Source organism: Chiroxiphia lanceolata, chromosome 18 (genome assembly GCF_009829145.1).
Source record: "Chiroxiphia lanceolata isolate bChiLan1 chromosome 18, bChiLan1.pri, whole genome shotgun sequence".
Classification (NCBI taxonomy): domain Eukaryota; kingdom Metazoa; phylum Chordata; class Aves; order Passeriformes; family Pipridae; genus Chiroxiphia; species Chiroxiphia lanceolata.
In genome coordinates, this window is record NC_045654.1 from 2221062 (window position 1) to 2242299 (window position 21238).

The window sequence follows — 21238 nt, forward strand, 5'->3', positions numbered from 1 at the left end:
GTCCCGCCCAGGCCGGGCCCTTGTCACGGCCCTTCACTCTGGAGCCTGAGGGCTGCAGGAATGCTGACCCTGGAGCCTAAGGCCAGCTCGGTGTTAACCCTGGAGCCTAAGGCTGCCTGGGCTGTTCAATCTGGAGCCTAAGGATAGCTCGGTGTTAACTCTGGACCTAAGACTGGCTCGGTGTTAACCCTGGAGCCTAGGGCTGGCTGGGCTGTTCAATCTGGAGCCTAAGGCCAGCGGGGGTGTTAAATCTGAAGCCTCAGGACGGCGGGGGTGTTCATTCTGGACCTAAAGACAGCTCGGTGTCAACTCTGGACCTAAGACTGGCTCGGTGTTAATTCTGGAGCCTAGGGCTGGCTGGGCTGTTCAGTCTGGAGCCTAAGAACTGCGGGGTGTCAACCCCGGACCTAAGGACGGTCGGATGTTCACTGTGGCCCCAGGGCTGGCTCAGTGCTCTCTGCCCCGGTACCGGCTCGGTGTTCTCTCTGCCCCCCTGCCAGCTCTGTGCTCTCTCTGTCCCCGTGCCAGCTCTGTGCTCTCTCTCTGCCCCAGTGCCGGCTCAGTGTTCTCTCTGCCCCAATGCCGGCTCCGTGTTCTCTCTGCCCCCCTGCCAGCTCTGTGCTCTCTCTCTGCCCCAATGCCGGCTCCGTGTTCTCTCTGTCCCCGTCCCGGCTCGGTGCTCGCTCTGTGCCCGTCCCGGCGATGTGCGGGGCGCAGGGACCCGGGGCAGCCCCGCCGCCTCCCCGCCTCCCCGCCCTTATAAAGCGTTGGCGGCGGCGCTCCCGGTGCAGCGCCCGCGGCGCCGCTCCCGGCACGGCCCGGGATGGGCTCCGCGCACTCCGTGCCCGCCGAGATGCGGGAGCTGGCGGACAGGACCGGCTGTGAGTACCGGGGGCACCTTGGCCACCCACCCGAGCCACCCCCGCAGCCTCCGGACGCCCCCCGGCCGAGGGGACACGGGGTGTCCGGACCCGCGGGGGACATGTCACTGCAGGGGAGGGGCAGGACGTGTCACCTGGGGTGGGGAAAGGTGGCACCTGTGGGGGGGGTGTGTGTGCAGGAGATGTCACCCGGGAAGGGGGGGATGCAGGAGGTGGCACCTGGGAAGGCGGGGGGCGGGGGTGTGCAGGACATGTCACCTGGGAGGGGCTGCAGGAGATGTCACCCGAGGTGGGGGATGCAGGACATGCCGTGTCACCCGCGGGGGCTGCAGGAGGTGGCACCTGAGCGGGCAGGGTGTGCAGGAGATGTGATGTCACCCGGGGGGAGGATGCGGGAGAGGTCGCTCGGGGAAGGTGCAGAGGTGTCACCTGGGGTGGGAGAGTGCAGGACGTGTCACTTGGGGGTGGGGGGGATGCAGGTCTGTCACCCGGGGGATGGAGGGGGGGGTAGGGGAGGGGGAATGGGCAGGAGGGTGTAGACTTGTCACCAAAGGGTTGCCAGCATGTCACCAGGAGGTGGGGGACGCAGCCGTGTCCCCGGTGCCACAGTGCCACGAGCCGGGGCGTGGAGCGGTCACACGAGGGAGCCCCGGCGAGGCTCTGCCACCCCCGCCGCTGGTGCAGGGAGTTGTCCCCGCACGGCTGCTTTGCCCTGGAGCCGCCGGGCCGTGACAGTCTCGGGGCTGTTACGGGGTGGTTCGGGATCAAGGGACCCGCAGGCAGGGAAATGCAGCAGGGACAGCCCAGGGCTCCCAGCAGGGGCGGGGGGTAGGACGGGGTGGTCGCGTCCCTCCTGGGAAACGCCATCGCTCCAGGGCGTGGGCAGCTCTGGGCACAGAGATCGGGGTCTCCCACCTGGATCCTCTGGGTCCTGCCGTGCTGGGAGCAGGCTGGGACACAGGGAGGGGTGAGGGGACACAGGGAGGGGTGAGGGGGCATAGAGAGGGGTGAGGGGACATAGGGAGGGGTGAGGGGACATAGGGAGGGGTGAGGGGACATAGGGAGGGGTGAGGGGACACAGGGAGGGGTGAGAGAACACAGGGAGGGGTGAGGGGACATAAGGAGGGGTGAGGGGGCATAGGGAGGGGTGAGGGGACATAGGGAGGGGTGAGGGGACATAGGGAGGGGTGAGGGGACATAGGGAGGGGTGAGGGGACACAGGGAGGGGTGAGAGAACACAGGGAGGGGTGAGGGGACATAGGGAGGGGTGAGGGGACACAGGGAGGGGTGAGAGAACACAGGGAGGGGTGAGGGGACATAGAGAGGGGTGAGGGGGCAGCTCTGCCCTCGGCCAGAAGCTTGGGGGTGAGGCTGAGAGGGTCCAGCAATGCTCCCCAGAGCTGCTGCTGATCCTGGGGTCACATCTGCCTTCCTGCCCTCTCCTCCTCCTCCCCCGGGTGGGCTGAGCACCCTGAGGCAGGTTCAGCCCTCCCCACAGGGGAGCCCGTGGGGTGCCAGCCTGGCAGCCCAGGGTGGGAGGAGGTTTTGGGGAACTCCCTGGCCTGGGGAGCAGCAGCACCTCCAGCACAGGCAGTGCTTGCCCGTGGGAGGGCACCTGCCCCATGCCCCAGTGCCCTGGGAATCAATGCCAGGGCAGGGTTTTACAAGGGCAACACCCCAAAAAATCTCATCAAACCAGAGGTGGGAGGGCAGGGGGAGCACAGTGACCCTGTGCCATGACTGGGGTTCATGTCATGTGCTCCCAGAGGGACTCACAGGGTTTCCCACCGTGCTGGGGCTGCTGCCAAAAGAACCTGGGAATTCAGGGGTTTTACAGCCTTGCTGCTGCAGTCGGATGTTAGGGAAGGAATCTCAGCCACCCTCGGTCCCGTGGGAGGAGCAGAGACAGGGCAAGGCCACCTGCCTGTCCCCAGGGCTTCTTCCTTTGCCTTCTCCCCCTCTGAAGGGGCACCCTCAGGGTCTGCTCAGGGTGTTGGAGCAGTTTCCCCTCCCTGCCTCCGTGTGCTTCATCCCAGAGCTGCAGCAGCCAATCCCTCTGGGGCTGAGGGGGCTCTTCCCGGGATGATGAGACCATTCCCTGCACCCAGGCCCATCCCACGGGGAGGGCAGTGCAGGGCTGAGCCCCCCCGTGCCCCTCTTCCCGGGGGATGCCCTTTGCTGGAGTGACACAAACCACCCCAGGCTGGGAGCAGCAAACCCAGCTCCCTTTGGATTAAATCCCAATTTTCCCCCCTTCAGCACAGGCTGCCATGCTCAGACACGGGCCTGCAGCACCAGGGTGTTCCTCAAGGATATTCTCAGGGATATTCCCAGGGATATGAGCAGCCTCTGCTGCCCTTGAGATGATCCTTCTCCTGGCAAAGCCTTTGCCCTTTGTGCAGGTTTTCCCTTTTTTTTTCTGGAAAGCACTGCCACCCTTGGCAGGGCAGAGTGGTCCTGCCCTGTGAGGAAGACCTGGGTTTGGAAAAGAGGGAGGAAGAGCCCTCTTCAGGCCTTGCAGTCGTGGGCTGGATGCAGAGCAAGGCTGGACCGACCACGAGCGTGCCCCTAACCCCAGTTTTTTGTCGTGTTGGGGCATTTTTTTGGGAAGATCAAAGACTTTTGGTGTGCAACCAAGTCCCAGATGCTGAAAACCCAGCTGCTCCCACGGTGACAGCGATGTTGTCGAGGGAGAAAAGCGAAAGGTCACTTCTCCATGGCCAAAATTGGAAAGCAAAGTCCAGAGAAAGTTTCCGTGTGTGTGTGTTGTGTGTGTGTGTGTGTGTGTGTGGACAGAGCAGAGCACCAGCCAGAGGGATTAGGGAAAAAACATCCCGTGGATGAATCAGTGGGGGCCCAGGCAGCCTGGGATTCCTGGGAATCACCCCCCGGGAGCCAGAGGGTTCAAGGGGGGACCCCAAAGCCGTGCAGGGGGTTAAGGAGCCCCTGTTCCAAAGGTGCTGGTGGCTGCCAGTGCAGGCAGGTCCAGGCAGGCCCAGAGCCCCAGGACCAGCACAGATGGGTTTTCTAGTCCATTAAAGAGAGGTCTGTGAAGGCTCAGCCTCGCTGATCGATACAGTTTCTATTTCAAGGCCGTGGAGCAGCAGCGAGGAATGCAAAGGACATTATTTAAACATCGTAAAAGAGAGGGAAGGAGGGAGGGAGGGAACAGCACTCGGCCCAGCACTGGCCTGGTGTCTCTCAGCCACAGCACTTAACCATTTGCAGCCCCTCAGTTGCACTTCAATATCTTTTATCTCTCTCCACGGTGCCAGGAAAGGCTGATGTCCAGCTGCTGGTGCAGCCCTGCCCTGTGCCAGCTCCTCAGCCACCAGCTGGTGCCCAGACTACTCCACCAGCCCATGGAGACAGGGCTGCAAACCACTTCCCTGGCTCCTGGGAACGGCTCTGTCAATATTTGCACAAGAGTCAGGCTCCCTGTGTGTCCTCGGGGGTTGCAGGGCTTGGTTACAGCCGTGGGGAAGGAAGGATAAAATCACCTGTGGGTGGCACTGGGGAAGTGAGAAGGTGCTGCTGAGCCTCTCTCTGTAGCCCCAGAGCTCCTGGGGCTCAAAGCAAAGCTGCTGCACCCCAGTTCCAGCCCTGCCCCAGGTCTGGGAGTGCTGCAATCCCTGGGGGATGCAGTGCCCACCTCGGTGGCTTGTGGTGTCCCAGTTCACCCTGAACAGCAGCTGTTTCCAGGCTGGGCTTTACTTCTGGGCTGCCAATGTGTGCCCTCCGTGCCCAGCCTTTCCTCTTCCCTGGTGAGATGCTGCTGTCAGCTCGGGGCATTTTGGATCCCAGGGTTATTTCCTGCCACCCCTGTGGACACGGGCACGGGAAGCTCCCAGAGCAGGGGGAGATGTCCCAGGGCAGGTCGGGATGTGCTCCCTGGGCTGGGCACTGCCCACAGTGCCAACAACCCCAAAGGAAAGGGTCAGGTCTGTTTGGAGGGTCTGATCCTGAGGATCCTGAGCTGGGGGTGGGATCCTGCTATGCCAGGCCACACCATACTGTGCCACGCAGTCTGAGCCAGGGAGCTTCTGCAGACCAGGATTTGGGATAAACCAGCCCTTGGAGTCACCCCCCTGCAGCCAGCAAGGGACAGAGCACTCAGGGACACAGAGAGGGACCTTGCAGGGCTGCACAGAGCCACTGAGGGGACACAGGGATGGGCACAACTGTGCCAAGAGGTGCCCAAGGCCCTTCCCCAGTGCCAGGGGTGCAGGAACAGCCCTTTGGCTGCTCACGGACAGTGGTGCCCCAGGAACAAGCCGTGGTGCCCACCCGTCTCCTCGTGTCCCTGGGCAGGACAGGAGCTGGCAGAGGGATCCCTGGGGGTCTCCCGGGGAGCTCAACCCCCCCATCCCCTCCCTCTTGTCCCCAACAGTCACCTCGGAGCAGATCGAGCACCTGCACCGGCGCTTCAAGCAGCTGAGCCAGGACCAGCTGACGATCCGGTACGGCATTCCCAGCCATCCCATTCCCAGCCATCCCATTCCCAGCCATCCCATTCCCAGCCATCCCATTCCCAGGGCCGACCATCCCATTCCCAGTGCCAACAATTCCATTCCCAGTGCCAGCAGCTCCATTCCCACTGCTGGCCATTCCATTCCCAGTGCCAACCATTCCATGCCCAGTGCCGGCCATTCCATTCCCAGTGCTGCCAATCACATTCCCAGTGCTGGCCATCCCATTCCCAGGACCGGCCATCCCATTCCCAGCGCCAACAATTCCATTTCCAGTGCCAGCAGCTCCATTCCCAGTGCTGGTCATTCCATTTCCAGCACCAACAATCTCATTCCCAGCGCTGGCAATCCCATTCCCAGCGCCAACAATTCCATTCCCAGTGCCAGCAACTCCATTCCCAGTGCTGGTCATTCCATTCCCAGTGCCAGCCACTCCATTCCCAGTGCCAGCCATTCCATTCTCAGCACCAACAATCCCATTCCCAGTGCTGGCCATCCCATCCCATTCCATTCCTGACCAGCACAGGCTCAGCCCTGTGGCACAGCTCGGAGGGACAGCGGGATGTGGAGGAAGCTGAGGGGAAGTTGGACAGCAGGAGCTCCTTCCCCTGCCTTGTTGAGCCTGTTTGAGGCCTTATTCCTGGGAAAACTCTTCCAAAACCACGCAGCCATTTGCAGGTCAAGCCCCACCATCATCCCAAGTATCCCAGAGCTTCCCAAAGGGGAATTCCCCCATAGCTGTGCCAAGCACAGACTTGCTCTCAGTCTGAACTGAGGCAAAAAGGGGTTTTCACCCAAAGCCTCTTTATTTTTCCATGATTGCTTTGGAAGAACAGGGTTGGGGCTTTTCAGTGGCATCTCCCTCCTCCTCCCTCCCTTCCTCACAAGAGGTTGTCCCTGTTTCCTTTGCAGCAAGGAGAATTTTGACAGCATTCCCGACCTGGAGTTCAACCCAATTAGGGGGAAAATCGTCCACGCCTTTTTCGACAAGCGGTAGGAACCCCCCCAGCGCCACGGGGAGGGTCGGGGCTGTTGGTTTATCCCCTGGGAGCGGGATGTGCCTGGGGAAAGGTCTCCCTAAAGGCTGGGATGGAGCCGGGGGGGTGGATATTACAGCCCTTTAAGCTGAATCTCAGGGACAAAGCAGCGCTGAAGGTTTGGTGTGATGGGTCTGCAGCGGGGGGGGGAGGGTCTGGGGAGGGTCCTGATGGGGTCTGCAGCGGGGGGAGGGTCTGGGGAGGGTCCTGATGGGGTCTGCAGGGGGGGGGAGGGTCTGGGGAGGGTCCTGATGGGGTCTGCAGTGGGGGGGAGGGTCTGGGGAGGGTCCTGATGGGGTCTGCAGCGGGGGGAGGGTCTGGGGAGGGTCCTGATGGGGTCTGCAGCGGGGGGAGGGTCTGGGGAGGGTCCTGATGGGGTCTGCAGGGGGGGGGAGGGTCTGGGGAGGGTCCTGATGGGGTCTGCAGTGGGGGGGAGGGTCTGGGGAGGGTCCTGGCCTCCCATCCCCCCGCTGTCGGCAGGAACCTGCGGCAGGAGTCGGACGGGCTGGCGGACGAGATAAACTTCGAGGACTTCCTGACCATCATGTCCTACTTCAGACCCATCGAGATGAACATGGACGAGGAGCAGCTCGACCGCTTCCGCAAGGAGAAGCTCAAATGTGAGGCTTTCCCAGAGCCCGGGATGGGGGGGGAATGCTGGGAGGGGACGGCCCCTCTGACCCCCCCCCTCTCCTCTCGTCCCTCCCAGTCCTGTTCCACATGTACGACTCGGACCACGACGGGAAGATCACGCTGCAGGAGTACAGGAATGTAAGATCAGGCTGCAGGAGCACAGAAATGTAACCTACGGCCCCTCCCGCCCCGGCTCCAGGGAATTCCCGGCCCTGGCTTTGACCTCCTGTCTTGCAGGTGGTGGAGGAGCTGCTGTCGGGGAACCCCCACCTGGAGAAGGAGTCTGCCCGCTCCATCGCCGACGGGGCCATGATGGAGGCCGCCAGCATCTGCGTGGGACAGATGGTGGGAGCTGCTGCCCTGCCCTGCCGGGCACGGGGGTGCTGTGCTGGCACCAAAAACGGGGCTGGGCGGTGTCTGTCCTGCCCAGGGCATCTCCCAGCTGATCTGGCTGGAGGTGTTTTTGCAGGCAGCAGCTTTCTGGGTGGGTTTGTTCCGCCAGCAAAGCCCAAGGGGGATGAGCAAACAGCCTCCCTTAAAGCCCCACCCTTGGAGTTTGGGGAGTTAGTGATTATGGGAATGGTGGGCTGGGAACTAATTTTGGGCTGGCCGTGGGGTACAGGGCTGTGCACCCATGGGAGACTTGTCCCACTGCCCCAGGGGACCCACCCTGGGTCACCCAGAGCCCCCAGAGCCCCGTGCCCAGTGGGGTGGGGCAGCTGCGATGTTTCCTCTCTCGCTGGCACAGGGGCCGGACCAGGTGTACGAGGGCATCACCTTCGAGGATTTCCTTAAGGTTGGTGGCATCTGCCAGGAAGGAGGGAGCTGGGAGGCCTCAGGGAGCTGGGGTCGGGCCCCTGGCCCTGCTCAGCCCCGTCCCCCTGGCAGATGTGGCAGGGGATCGACATCGAGACCAAGATGCACGTCCGCTTCCTCAACATGGAGACCATCGCCCACTGCTACTGAGGGGGAGGAGGAGGAGGAGAAGAGGAGAGGAGGAAGAAGAGGAGGAGGAGGAGGAAGAGGAGGAGGAGGAGAAGAGGAGGAGGAGGAAGAAGAGGAAGAGGAGGAAGAAGAGGACTCAGCAGCAGCTCCATGTTCCTGGCACCAAGCTCTCTGTCCCCGCCCGCACTGGGGCTGCCGCTGCTCTCTAGAAACATAAGAGGCTTTTATCTGTAATAAAAGGTATTTCTCTTTTTATTCCCAGCTCAGAAATACTCCGTCCATCCATCCCCCAGGGCCTGCTGGGGTCTGTCCCTGTGCAGAAACCCTCCACAGACACTGCTCTCCCTGTAAATCTGCATTTTTCAGCCTCTGCTCTGGGGAAGGAGCTGCTGTGATCCCCCTGATCCCAGGCCAAGGGAGAGTGTGCGGGCAGGGATGGGGATGCCGAGGGGCCGGAGGGAGAAGGCAGCATCCTCAGCACCTGGAAGGACAATCACATCCCACTCTGCATCCCCACGGGATGCTCAAGCCAGCAAAGATGGAAACAACTCATGGAATAACCCCAATTTAAACCCCAACCAGCCCCCCCCGGCTGTGTGTGCCGGCCAGAGCCGGGAGGAGCCAAGCTGGGATACAGGCAGCAGGGATGCAGGGACGTGGGCTCCTGGCAACCAGGTGGCTCCTGCCCCCACATGTTCCCGCTGGAAAAAGGCACCGGAGACAGGGGGTTGTTTACTGGTATTAATGACTGGATGGCTCCAGGCGCGTTCCCGTCGCTAAGGCAGCCTGAGCTGGGGAGGGAGGGGGAGAAAAAAAAAAAGGGCAAGGGCTATTTTTAGAAAAGCAGGAGAGATTTATTTGTTTTATCAAAAATGGCTTCCCCTGGTGACATGTTCAGTGGCTGGGAGCAGAGCCCCCTCCCAGCCGACAGGGAGCGACGGAGCCGCCACAGCCCCTCCATCCCCGCGGGCAGCGAGTGTGGGCACCTCCCCGGCTCGGGGCACCAGCGATTCCTCCTTCTTTGCCGTATTTTTGGGGGTCTCTGCTGTGCTCAGGCACCCCCACGCAGAGGCTGCAGATAAGAGAAATTCCCTCGCAGGCTTTGGAAGCTCTGTCCCCACGAAATTCCCGTTCCCAGCCGCTGGACACGGTCCTGCTCCGGAGCAGCTCCTGGAGCAGCAGCAGGAGGGAGAGCTGGCAGCGCTCCCCCAGCGCAGCACAGCCCTTCCCTGCAATGCAGTGCTGGCCTGGAGAGACCGGAGCGGCTCCTGCTGCTCCACGGACAGCCCGGGGCACACCTGGGGATGGAGCCGGTCCTGTCCTGCAGCTCCACGCTGGGAATGCCCCACGTCCAGCTGGGTGTCCCAGTGCCACCACACCCAGCTGGGTCTCTCAGTGCCACCAAACCCAGCTGGGTGTCCCACTGCCACACGCTGGGTGTTCCACTGCCACCAAACTCAGATGGGTGTTTCAGTGCCACCATGCCCAGCTGGGCGTCCCCCAAAGCTGTGGGGCAGCGCTGTGGCACCTGAGGTGTTGGTTGAAGTGTTGTGGTGCTGGCACATGGTGCTGGACCTGGGCCGGGTGGTGGGAGCAGAGTTGGTGCTGGGCCTGGGCTGGGTTGTCAGAGCCAGGGTTGGTGCTGGACCTGGACAAGGTGTGGGAGCAGGATTGGTGCTGGGCCTGGGCTGGGTTGTCAGAGCCAGGGTTGGTGCTGGGCCTGGGCCAGGTGTGGAGCAGGGTTGGTGCCGGTGATGCCAGAGGGGCTGAGCACCAGGGTGTGGGAGGGGATGGCAGGGATGGAGCTCTGGCTGTTCCAACGCAGCCATTCAGGCCCTGAGGGGTCCCGGGGCTGCCCCACAGCTTGGTCTGTGTTTGCAGGGCTCTGGGGTTCCAATCCTGCTCTCCTCCAGCTCCTCTGGACACCCCCTCTCCCGGGCTCATGCCCAGTGGCACAATCCAGGGCACAGGGTTGGTGCCAACCCCCCGACTGGCACTGAACCTCTCCTCCTCCTCCTCCCCGGGCCAGCCCCTCTGTGCTCCCTTCCCGCCCCACAAACGTTAGGGCACAACACCCAGCTCCTCCCAAAATCCCCAGGTTTCAGGAGTCAACCCAGGCTCCTTCCTCTGTTTTCTCACTGGAATTTTCACACAGACACGGCAGGACCATCCCACTCCCTGAACCAGCTGCAAGTTCCATGCTCCTGGTCACAGTCCGGGCTCTTTTCCACCCCTGGATCTCCCAGAGGGGCTGTCTGTCCTGGGAAGGGCCTTTGATGTTGCTGGGACTGCAGGGTTTGACATTAGGTTGTGGTCCCACTCCCCCTCCATGCTGTGGTTTCCTGGGAGGAGACATCCGAGAGGATCCACACCAGCCAGGGCTGGGAACACCATGCAATGCAGGGAAGTACAGGGCAGGAGGACTGAAGAGTATTGGTAAGAGGATAATTATTACCCCTTGAGCTAATTAGCTGTCCCCAGGTATTTTGTGGGGTGGTGTGGAAAGTGTGGGAAGCAGGGACTGCAGGAAGCAGAGGCTGGAGCCAACACAACCCTCTGCAGGAAATGGGATGAGGTGGAGAGCAGGAGGGAGGTGAGAGTGGGAAGGGAGGGCCCTGGGAAGATAAACCTGATCCTCACCCCAGCAATGGCTGATGCTGAAGGCCTGGTCCTTAGGAACGGATCCTCCAGGGCAGGAGCATCATTCCTGTGCCAGAGGAAAGCCAGGGAAGCACAACCCAGGGATGGTGTTACACACAGCAAACCCCAGGATAACAATCCTGTGAATCACTGGAAAATCTGGCAGAGCCCTGGGAAACCTGGCAAGGGTGAGGCCTCTGTTGCAGCCCCACAGCAAAGCCCAGAGCCTTCCATGAAGGACAATAGTTCTGCTATGGGGCCGAGATGCTGAGCCCTGTGAGGAGGCCCAAAGCTCTGTGGCAGATCCCAGCCGTGGTCAGCAGAGGGGAATTGGAAAACTGGGAAGGCTGATAAAGGCTGAGCAGCACTGGAGACAGCAGCAGCTCCTGGGTCTGGAGAGCAGGGCTGGGTGACCCCCAGGACTGCAGGGTGGGGACAGACAGTGCACCATGAGCAACACTCATCTCCACCATCCCCACCCATCTGTCAGCCACAGTGGGGCTTGGGAAAGGCAGGAGACCAGAACATGGGGGACATCTGCCCAGGAAGGGTGGGAGGAGCAGGAGAACAGGAGGCAGCACAGAGCCACAGCCATGGAATTGGGCAGCCCCTTACAGCTGATATTTGTGAGCCAAACTTTGAGGAGGGACTCGTTCCTTCCAGTGGCACCGTCTGAGGCAGAGGTGACACAGCAGCTCTCCCATGAAGAGGTATTTGGCCCAGAGGCTGAAGGTCCACATTTCTGGCCATAAATCTTCCAGTGGCACAAATCCTGACCTGGAATAGGCCCTTTCCCACTGAGTTCTGCTCTATAATCCAGCAGTACTTCAACCACTGCCACCCCATCTTCCCCTCTGGCAGCAGGGACTGGACTCAGAGGTCCCAGGGACTGGGACGGGTTTGGGAGGACCCCAGCACTGCCCAAAATGTAGGTGAAGGTTTTAGGACCATCCACAGAAGGTGGAAATGAGTGGCCAAACATCACTGGAAGGCAAGAGGGGGTAGAGAGGGCAAAGCCAATTGTTTTTTGCACCACCTGGGCACATTGGCAGCACACATCCACCCCTCCCTGACGGCAGCTGGAACAGGGACTGACAGAGGTGGGCAGGGGCAGCAGAGCAGAGGCTGAGTGGGAAAGGCCACAGGGTGGGAGGGGAAGGTGCTGCTCGAGGCAGAGACCCCTGTAGTCCCTCTCTGCACAAAGAGCACCCACTGCTCCTCTCCCACCACTCCTCAGCACCAGGAGAGGGATGGCAGCCCCCGAAATGCTGGAATCACCCTTCCCCCACTGCCAAGGTCACCAAACAGAGGCAAAAAGCACTTTCTGGGGGCCTTTGCTGGTGGGTTGGCCCCAGAATGAGTGGAGGGGCAGCTGGGGATTTTCCAGGGTGGATTTTCCAGCACAGCTGAGCACGTCCTACCCTGTCCTTCCCGTTGTGCTGAGCACCCTGCGGTCACAGCTCCGGGGCTGAGCACAGACAGCTCCCCTTTGATCTCGGATTCCCTTTGGAGCAGAGATCCTTCTCAGGAGGGAACAGACACCTCTTTTTAGCTGAGGGTCACTGTCACCAACAATAGACACCAGCAGTTGTTCTTGAGGCTTTTTCCCCTCCGAACTATTTCCTCCTCGGATGCCTTTGGATTTTTAGCTGTCCCCAATTACCCAGCCTGGCTGAGGGTCACCAGCCTGGCACATGAGCCCAGTGTGAGCCTTCACCTTCAGCCCAGCCCCTGCCAGGTCAGTCCAACCTGGCCCAGCTTGTCCTGACTGCAGCTCCTCAACTCAAGGAGCCAAAACCAGCAGAGATCTCCCTTCCCAGTGACCACCCTTGTGTGACACAACTCTGGGCTCAGCTTTGCTTCACTGGCATCAGGAGTCCCCAGATGGGAAGCCCAAAGGTGGCATCGCTCCCCACAAACACAGGATGGTGGCTCCATTCCTGCTCTTGTAATTAAGGAACAGGAGATTCCCCCAAGCCCAACCTGAGCAGCCCAGGCCGTGTTTGCTTCACTCCAGCACTACTCCAGCACCCAGGGAAGTGGGACAACAGCCCTTTTCACAAACCACAATTCAGCTCCCCACATGAATACTATACTCTCCAACAGCCTGAGTGCCCTCATTTGCATTAGGAATGCCAGTTAAATGCACACACCACCTTCTGCTGTGCTGCAACCTCTTCAATGAATTCCAGACACAGGGAAAACAGACCCAAAGGACCATCCCGGGATCCACCCGGAGGAGCTGCACCCAGAGCCAAGGAAACAGGGAATTCCTTTCCCCACTGGAGGTGACACAAACCTCCCAGGATCAGGATAGGCTGGTGACCAAAGAATTGGTGACTTGCAGGGCTGCTCTGCCTAAGGAAGCAAACATTCCACAGGCAGTACTGCAAAACATCCCCCTCCCATCGGCTCAAGGATGGGGCAGTGCAGGGGGACAGGGAGAAGCAGGGAGCAGGAATGTGCAGGTGGACTCCAGGAAAAGGGCTTGGACACGTGGGCACAGCACCAACTTATCTGCTCCTTGCAGCAGGGAGAGCAAGAGAGAACAAAGCTGTCCTGAGATAACAGAGGAAGATAAGGAGAGTCAGAGTGGGAAGAAGCCAAGGGCTGGGCAAGGAGGGAGGAGAACAACATGGAAGCTCTCTCTGCTCAGCACATCAGGAGTCACAAGGCTGAAATAACCCCTCAAAATCATTTATGCTGCAGAAATTTGTCAGGTTTCTGCAGAAATCTCATCCCAACTGTGTATCCGTGACACTGCTTGATCTTCCAGGAATGGAGGGAGGGAGCTGGCTTCCCAGAAAGAAGAAAAAAGAGACCAAATTTTTATGAAAGATCAAATTTATTGGTCAGACAGAATGACTTTGCCTCTTGCACTGCTTGTTATCCATCACAAGGAAAAAGCCAAGTGTTAAAAATCAAAACCATGGGAAATTTGGCTTAGGGGTCATGGAAAACCACCCCAAGGCAAAGAAGGAAAAGCTGCTCTCCAAGCAGGAGGGCAGCAGGAAGCTCTCCAGTGACTGGAGAAAGGCTGAAGTGACAGCCCAGCCCCTCTCCAGTGACTGGAGAAAGGTTGAAGTGACAGCCCAGCCCCTCTCCTGCAGGTTTGGGCACATTCCTTCACCCCTCCCTGGCACTTTTACACCCATTCCATTAATCCAGTAAAAAATATGTTAAGTTAAAACTTAACCTCAGCTGAAACAGAATTGGCACGGCTTTGGTTTGCACCAGTAGGTTTCCAAGGGCAAATCATAACCACAAAACAGTTTTAAAGGACTAAAACAGATCCAGGGCTGGGGCTCTTGTTCTCCAAACTGGTTTTCCCTTTGTCAGTGCAGCCTGGGCTTAAGGTGAGTGCACCTACAGCCTGGGGGCTTCTCCACAGCACTGGTGCTCAACCCCCAGGCAGGGGCACTGAGCCCAGCTCATCCCTTGTGTTTCAGGATCAATTCCCAGTTTGGAAGCATCTGATCCAGCAAAGGATCAGACCTGAGCCATAGCAGCCCTTTGTTCCAGTGCAGGGGGCTGGTTCACCCTGAAAGACTCAGGAACAAAACTCCAGAGACACGTGTACACAGACAATTAAAAAATATTTAATCCAGAATTTTAGAGGATTTAAAAAAATAATTGATTTTAAAATCATTCTGATGTGTGTGGACTGCTGAGTTCCCAAGCATCCAGTCTGGCCTGGGGCCAACCTTCCCTTTCCTCTCTCCATCACCCTCCCCTCTCCCAACCTTTTGTGCATGGTCCTGTCCCTTGACACATTCCAGTGCATTCCAAGGAAAACAAGCATGACCAGCTCTTTACCAGGACAGAGATAACAAACATGTGGCTCAGCAACATGCTTTCCCCAAGTTCCTGGTGGGTTTTTTCCCCCTCTCAGGGCAGGCAGGAACTCCTGAGTGTGCTCCCACCCCTCACACTGTGCCCCTCCAGCTTCCTGACCGTGTCCCTCTGCCAAGGTGGGACCAGCAGCATCCTTCCCACAAGCAGCAGGGTTTTGGTTCACCCTGCAGTGTGATGTTCCCCTTCATCTTCACTCTCCCCTCCAGCAGGGTGGACCTCTGAGCAGCACCACGTTTCAGTGACATGCTCCAGGGCAGCCTTGAACTCTTTGGGTTCATATCCCCACATTTTGGTGAATCCCAGCCCGTTGTCCCGCAGCCAACACCCCCTCTGAGGTGCTTGTCCCACGTGGCTGTTGTCCTGCCTGGCCCCCAGCAGCCCAGGAGCCCCTAAATGCTGTCATAGGGCATGGCCAGGCCGATGTTGTAGTTGTAGCCCGTGAGCTCGTCGTAGGACGAGCGGCAGATGGGGAGGACACTGTCCCCTGCCAGCTGCTCCCCTGAGAACTCGTAGGAGTAAATGATCCCTCGATACCTGCACAGAACACAACCAGGACACACCCCTGAACCTTCATCACATACCAGGGAAAGGAATTATCACCATAAAGGATCGTCCCAGTTCAAGAACTCGGTGCTTCGGGAGCTGATATAAAACCCCTTCCCTCCTGCACTAGTCAGAGTTTAACAGAGAACATCCCTCCTGCCTCCTTCCAGGGACCCAGCAAGCCCTGGGAATGAATCATTCCCTCCAGCACTGCAGAGACGTGACTGTCATCTGCTGAAACATCTCCAGCCTGCTCAGGACGGGGGCAGACGAGCCCATTGTCTTTGATAGTTCAATCACACACGGAGCAGCCCGAGATGCAAATACCAAAACCTGCAGTTTAAATACCAGTAGTTTTCCTTCAGGAGCAGATATCACTGCTAATATTTAGAGCATGGAAAAGGCTGTATTCCCTCTCTGGCTTCAGTGGCCTTTATGTTCCCCCGCTGAGAAAGAAATGCATTTTTTTCATGCTGGAAGAAAATAAAAAGCCAATTCCTCCCTTGTTTTGAAAACCTTATCCTTAAACTTTTTTTTTTTTTTTTAAGATGCTTTACCTCCTCTGTTCCTGCTCTGGATTATGACTCAGGGGCTTAGTGTGCTATTTAAAAATATATAAAGGAGAGCAGATCTGTGAGAGCTGCCTTAACTCACTTGCGGTGCACGGCGGGGTCGTCGTCGGCGCTGCTGCTGCCCCGAGGGTTCCTCTCCTCAGGGATGTTTGCCGTGATCAGACTGTGGGAATTGAACCACACGTGGCGAACCGGGTGCCTGGAAAACAACCCCCAGCTCTGGGTGAGGTGCCACCTGCACTGCACTCCCAAAATCCAAGTGCAGGAAAGGAATCGCTCGGGATTAAACAAGGATTCGTTTAAGTCGACGCTCGTTCTATGGCCAGAGGTTGGGAACCTGCAGCTCTGGCTCTACTCTGCCAGCCTGGAGCAGATCCCACATCTTCTATCCCCAACCAATAGGGCCAGAAACCGGGAACCTGCACCTCTGGCTCCTCTCCTCCAGCCTTGAGCAGGAACCTGCACCTCTGACTCTTCTATTCCAGCCTGGAGCAGATCCCACATCTTCTATCCCATCCAGTATGGCCAGAAACTGGAACCTGCACCTCTGACTCTTCTACTCCAGCCTGGAAGAGAACACACATCTTCTATCCCCATCCAGTATGGCCAGAGGTTGGGAACCTGCACCTCTGACTCTTCTACTCCAGCCTGGAGCAGGAACCTGCACCTCTGACTCTTCTCCAGCCTGGAGCAGATCCCACACCTTCTATCCCATCCAGTATGGCCAGAAACTGGGAACCTGCACCTCTGACTCTTCTACTCCAGCCTGGAGCGAACACACATCTTCTATCCCCATCTAGAATGGCCAGAGGTTGGGAACCTGCACCTCTGGCTCTTCTCCTCCAGCCTGGAGCAGCACATACATCTTCTATCCCCATCCAGAACGGCCAGAGGTTGGGAACCTGAACCTCTAACCTTTCTCTCCCAGGCTGGAGCAGGAACCTGCACCTCTGGCTCCTCTCCTCCGGACGAAGCAGATCCCACATGTTCTATCCCCACCTAGTGGGCTCTTACCAGAACACATGTGGAGGTCAGAAAATCTGTTCCAAACCCGGCAGCACGGAGGCTGTGAGGGATGGGGGCTCTCTGCCTGTTTGCTGCTTTGAGGGCTGCAGCACACTCCTGGGGAGAGCAGGGTGCTTCCCAAAATGAAGGGTAAGGACCCCCACGACCCCCAGGCACTGAGCTATGGAAATGCACTCTGAGGCACATGCTAAGAATCACAGAATCATGGAATATTCCGGGCTGGAAGGACCCACAGGATCATCAGTCCAGCTCCTGGATGCACAGACACCCCAATCCCACCCTGTCCCTCAGGGCGTTGTCCAAACCCTCCTGGAGCTCTGGCAGCCTTGGGGCTGTGCCCACTGCCCTGGGGAGCCTGGGCAGTGCCCAACCAGCCTCTGGGGGAAGAACCTTTCCCTGATACCCAACCTGACCCTGCCCTGACACAGGCTCCAGCCATTCCCTGGGTCCCATCCCTGCTCACCCAGAGCAGAGGTTGGAGCTGCCCCTCTGAGGAAGCCACAGACCCTGAGGAGTCTCCCCTCAGTCTCCTCTTCTCCAGCTGGACAAGCCAAGTGCCCTCAGCTGCTCCTCGTGTGGCCCCTCCAGACCCTTCCCCCTCCTCATGTCCCTCCTTTGGATGCTCAATCTGGTCTACACTCCTTTTCTCTCACTGGGGAATAAACTCACCCCAAACCACTGCACCAGCATTTTCTGTCCAAGCAGGAGTAATTTCTCCCCTCATCTCCATGACCCCAACGTGTCTCCTGTCACCTCCCCTGGCTCCTGCCCTTGTTTTCCATTCCCAGCCATGGATAACACCACACACAGCCCTTATCTCAGAAGGCCTGTTTGATTGAAGGGATCGCTTCTGATTCCTCTATAGATTAAACAGTATTTTAAATGTTCAATCTAATGGTTTCACTTGGAGTCCATCCCCCAGCTCAGCCCTGCCCTGCCTGCCCTCCTCCTGCAGCAGCACTAATGAGCGTGCCAAGGAGACAATCAATGGAATATTGTCCTTAATGCATCAGCCACATCACAACAGGCTTTATCATTCCCAGGGTCAACAGGGAAGGCAATACCTGCTATTAATCAATGACAGTTCCAGCTTGAACTTCTCTGCCTGTAAATACCTCATCTAGCTCCTCTTTGGAAAAGAGGCATTAAAAAAAAAAAAAAGAAATCAGGATTTATCTGCTCATTTTATGGCTATCACTCAGAGTTACAAGGGGCTAAATCCTTGAGTCTTCACCCAGATGAAGCCAAATCCCTGGGAACTGTGCCTTGATCAGGAAATCTGAATTTGGCTGCAGCAACTGTCAGCTCCAGGATACTGATCTCTGCTTGTACTCCCAGTACTGAACTACTTGTGCTTTCAGTACAAACTGGTATTTTAGTATTTAAATGAGTTTAAATACCAGCCTGGCTTTGATCATCACCATGAAGGGAATGTGTGAACGTGATGAGCACAAACACAGGGACTGTGCTGGGATACACTGGATAGAGAGAGCCAGGACCAGCCACTCTGAAAACAGCCAGCCCAGTGTTTTAAATGCAAGGTTCAATAAGCAGAGTGGTTGGGGACGGGGCAGGGAGAAGGCAGGAACTGAACCTCATGGAAAATCCAGGAAAGAAAACCTCCCTGGCCTCCGACACCGACTGAAGCGCTCATTAACTAACGAGCAAAAGCCCAAGACAGCTAAAGGGCAGGCAGAGAAAGCCATGACTGCAGCTGGGGAGGCAATCTGTTCCCAAATCACATGAACACTGAACAGAACCCTCCAAAATTCATCCTTTTGGTGCCTTTTGGATCATCTCCTCCCCACACTCCTCCCGTCAGCCGGAGCCCACGAACACCACGGGACAGCCCCCTCCAGGAGTTACCTGGCGTGCATCTCCCACAGCTTGGTGCCCATCCTCTGGTCCCACACGCACACCAGGCCCTCTTCTCCTCCACTGACGATCTTCCAGTCGTCCATCTGCACTGCAGACACTCCCAGCTGGTGGGCGTAGAGGGAGCACACGGACTCGCCCCCGCGCAGGTCGAACACCCTGACCCTAAACCAAAGCCAGGGAGAACAAACAGGGATAAAAACCAGCTGTGGACGTGCAGCCTTGCGGGTTCTGAGAGCACGAGGATCTTTGGGGTCGTGAAAATGTTATCTGGGGCAGCAGCAGTAGCCCCGTGGCCACTGCAGGGCTGGAAAACCAGTGCGGTCCATATTTTTCATTGCTGAGTTTTTCCTTGGACTTCTGGTTATCAGAGGGTTTTTCAGGCAGAGTTCTCCCACCATACAGCACTTTCCTGACTCTTTATAAGTCCTAGGACCTAAAGAGGGCCTCTTTACAAGTCCTAAGACCCCAGCCCTGGGGTCCTCAGCACAGAGAAGGATGTGGAGCTGCTGGAGAGAGTCCAGAGGAGGCCCCGGAGATGCTGCCAGGGCTGGAGCCCCTCTGCTCTGGAGCCAGGCTGGGAGAGCTGGGGGGGTTCACCTGGACAAGAGAAGGCTCCAGGGAGAACTGAGAGCCCCTTGCAGGGCCTAAAGGGGCTCCAGGAGAGCTGGAGAGGGACTGGGGACAAGGGATGGAGGGACAGGACACAGGGAATGGCTTCCCACTGCCAGAGGGCAGGGATAGATGGGATATGGGGAAGGAATTCCTCCCTGTGAGGGTGGGGAGGCCCTGGCACAGGTTGCCCAGAGAAGCTGTGGCTGCCCCATCCCTGAAAATGTTCCTAAAAGGTTGGATGGGGTTTGGAGCAACCTGGGCTGGTGGAAGGTGTCCCTGCCCATGGCAGGGGTGGGACTGGATGAGCTTTAAGGTCCCTTCCCACCCAAACCATCCTGTGATTCTCTGAGCCCATGATACAAAATACAAGTGCAATTTGGAGAAAGCTCCTCTATCTGAGCCTCCCAAAACATCAGCAATGCCCTGAGGCACTAAATCCTGTGTTTTGGGCACACTGCTAACACACCCTACCCTGGTACCCAACCCACATCCACTTGGGATGAGGGGTAATATTATTACCAGGATCAAGGGAAAGGACTGGGATTCCAAAGATTTCAGAAGACACCAAATGTGGGGCAAATTAAAAGACAAGAAATGGGAATGACATATTTATACTCTTGACTTAATCACTAATATTAAAACAAAGCCATCCACAGGCACCCAGCAACCAGTATCTCTTCTCACTTAAAAAATGCAGCCACTGACTGCGGGCAGATTTTAGGTACATCTGGTTTTCAGACATTATTGACCACTCAGACAAAGCACTTGGAAGAGAACCATAAGGAAGACTCAACCAGAACAGAACTACAGGAACAGAACTTAGGATTTCAACCACTGCAACAAGGCCACAAAGCCAGTTAAAGTTTTAAACCCAGCACGTATCACAAAGGAGTATATTTTTCTGATCCTTATGTCAGGATCCAATATGTCAGGATTAAGAGATGAAGCATCAGTGAATAAATAAATGCAGCAAGTGAAAACAGAAGGAAAGGCAAAATACTGATCTCAGATTTGAAAGGAAGCCAGAGAAAGTTCCTCCCAGCTGATGGCCATCAGGAGTGAAAGCATCAGGTCCACATTAATTCCAGAAAAGGCCAAAACACACTTGTTCCAACACATTAACTGTGCTTTATTCCACACCCCTGCTACGATCCTAATGGTGTTGTGCAAGTTTTTCCTTTTCCTCTCTCCAACGGAGATTGCACCGGAGGATTTCACAAACAACACGTTTCGGGGACTGAAAGGAAAAGGCAACAGAACAGTCCAGAACTCCAGCAGAGCAACATCCATCTGACATGCAGCAAAACATGCTGGAACGGGGCGAGGAACACGCTCCGTGTGGCTGCACGGCCGCCCTTGGGAACATCCCATCCCTCGGCTGGGATGGTGACAAGGACTCGCTGCCTCCAGCTCCAGCAGAGAGGAGCTTTGGCTACATGTTGGAGCAGTGCTTTGGGTGAGGATGGGGTATTTTGGAAGGGCTGCTGTCCTGCCTGTGCTCTGCACGGAAATCAAAGCTGCTCCTGTTTGGAAGGCTCAGCTGGAAGCGAAGATCCGATTGAGTCCTGCTTATTCCATTAGCGAGCGCCCGGGTTTCAGGCAGGTGTCCATCCTGGCACACCCCTGGAAGAATCACAGGCACACTTGTGCTGCTCAGATGTGCTTTGAAGGGAAGAAAGAGAAGCGTTTTGCCAATCTAATGCGATGCTGTAACACAGACCTGGCACGGCCCGGCTCCTCCTGCCTCAACAGCTGGGCTCAGTGGGAGCACTCCGGGCTCATCCCAGCCCTGGGAGCAGTGGGGAAGGTGTTCTCATGACCAGGCTTTGACCCTCCTGTTAGACTGACTCAAAATTAAGCTGCCTTGCCTCCAGGAAAGCATGGAATACATGTTTTGATCCACGCTCCCGGCGACCGGCCTTGCCATGTGTTTGCTTTCCCAACGCCGTTCGCCATCCCAGCTTCCAGCACGGAAAAGCAGGATCAGCACACGCTCCCTGCTGTCACATCTCTTGCCAGAGTGAAGCACAGCTCAGAAATCAAATACATCAGCAATGCTTCAGGAGTGTTTTCAACGGAGAGACAGATTTTACAGGTCCTACCAAAAACGTTTCCCAAGCGTTAACGTCTCAAAATCGTGGCTTTGA

At 57.5% G+C, this 21238-nt stretch overlaps 2 protein-coding genes across 2 annotated transcripts in view; one reads left to right on the forward strand and one right to left on the reverse strand.

The window, feature by feature from the left end:
- The first annotated feature begins 777 nt into the window (after positions 1 to 777).
- TESC (tescalcin) lies at positions 778 to 8226 on the forward strand. The gene is made up of 8 exons (XM_032705857.1): positions 778 to 881; positions 5272 to 5341; positions 6263 to 6343; positions 6868 to 7007; positions 7097 to 7158; positions 7258 to 7365; positions 7769 to 7816; positions 7909 to 8226. Exons 1-8 carry the CDS (start codon positions 824 to 826, stop codon positions 7984 to 7986), a joined length of 645 nt encoding a protein of 214 aa, XP_032561748.1. The 5' UTR covers positions 778 to 823; the 3' UTR covers positions 7987 to 8226.
- A 5956-nt stretch (positions 8227 to 14182) lies between these two features.
- Positions 14183 to 21238, reverse strand: part of FBXW8 (F-box and WD repeat domain containing 8) — a 55740-nt gene continuing 48684 nt past the window's right edge. Inside the window, exons 9-11 of the mRNA XM_032705856.1 lie at positions 18468 to 18641; positions 15658 to 15774; positions 14183 to 14994 (exon numbers count right to left, since the gene is read on the reverse strand). Of these exons, the coding sequence (XP_032561747.1) occupies positions 14850 to 14994; positions 15658 to 15774; positions 18468 to 18641 (436 nt within the window). The 3' untranslated portion in view covers positions 14183 to 14849. The remainder of the gene's footprint in view (positions 14995 to 15657; positions 15775 to 18467; positions 18642 to 21238) is intronic.

What these genes read in the sequence shown, in the direction of transcription:
- TESC (XM_032705857.1), top strand. Translation starts at nt 824, where the DNA reads ATGGGCTCCGCGCACTCCGTGCCCGCCGAGATGCGGGAGCTGGCGGAC. An exon ending in GCTGGCGGACAGGACCGGCT is followed by an intron (nt 882 to 5,271) that starts GTGAGTACCGGG and finishes TGTCCCCAACAG; the next exon opens with TCACCTCGGAGCAGATCGAG. An exon ending in CCTTCGAGGATTTCCTTAAG is followed by an intron (nt 7,817 to 7,908) that starts GTTGGTGGCATC and finishes TCCCCCTGGCAG; the next exon opens with ATGTGGCAGGGGATCGACAT.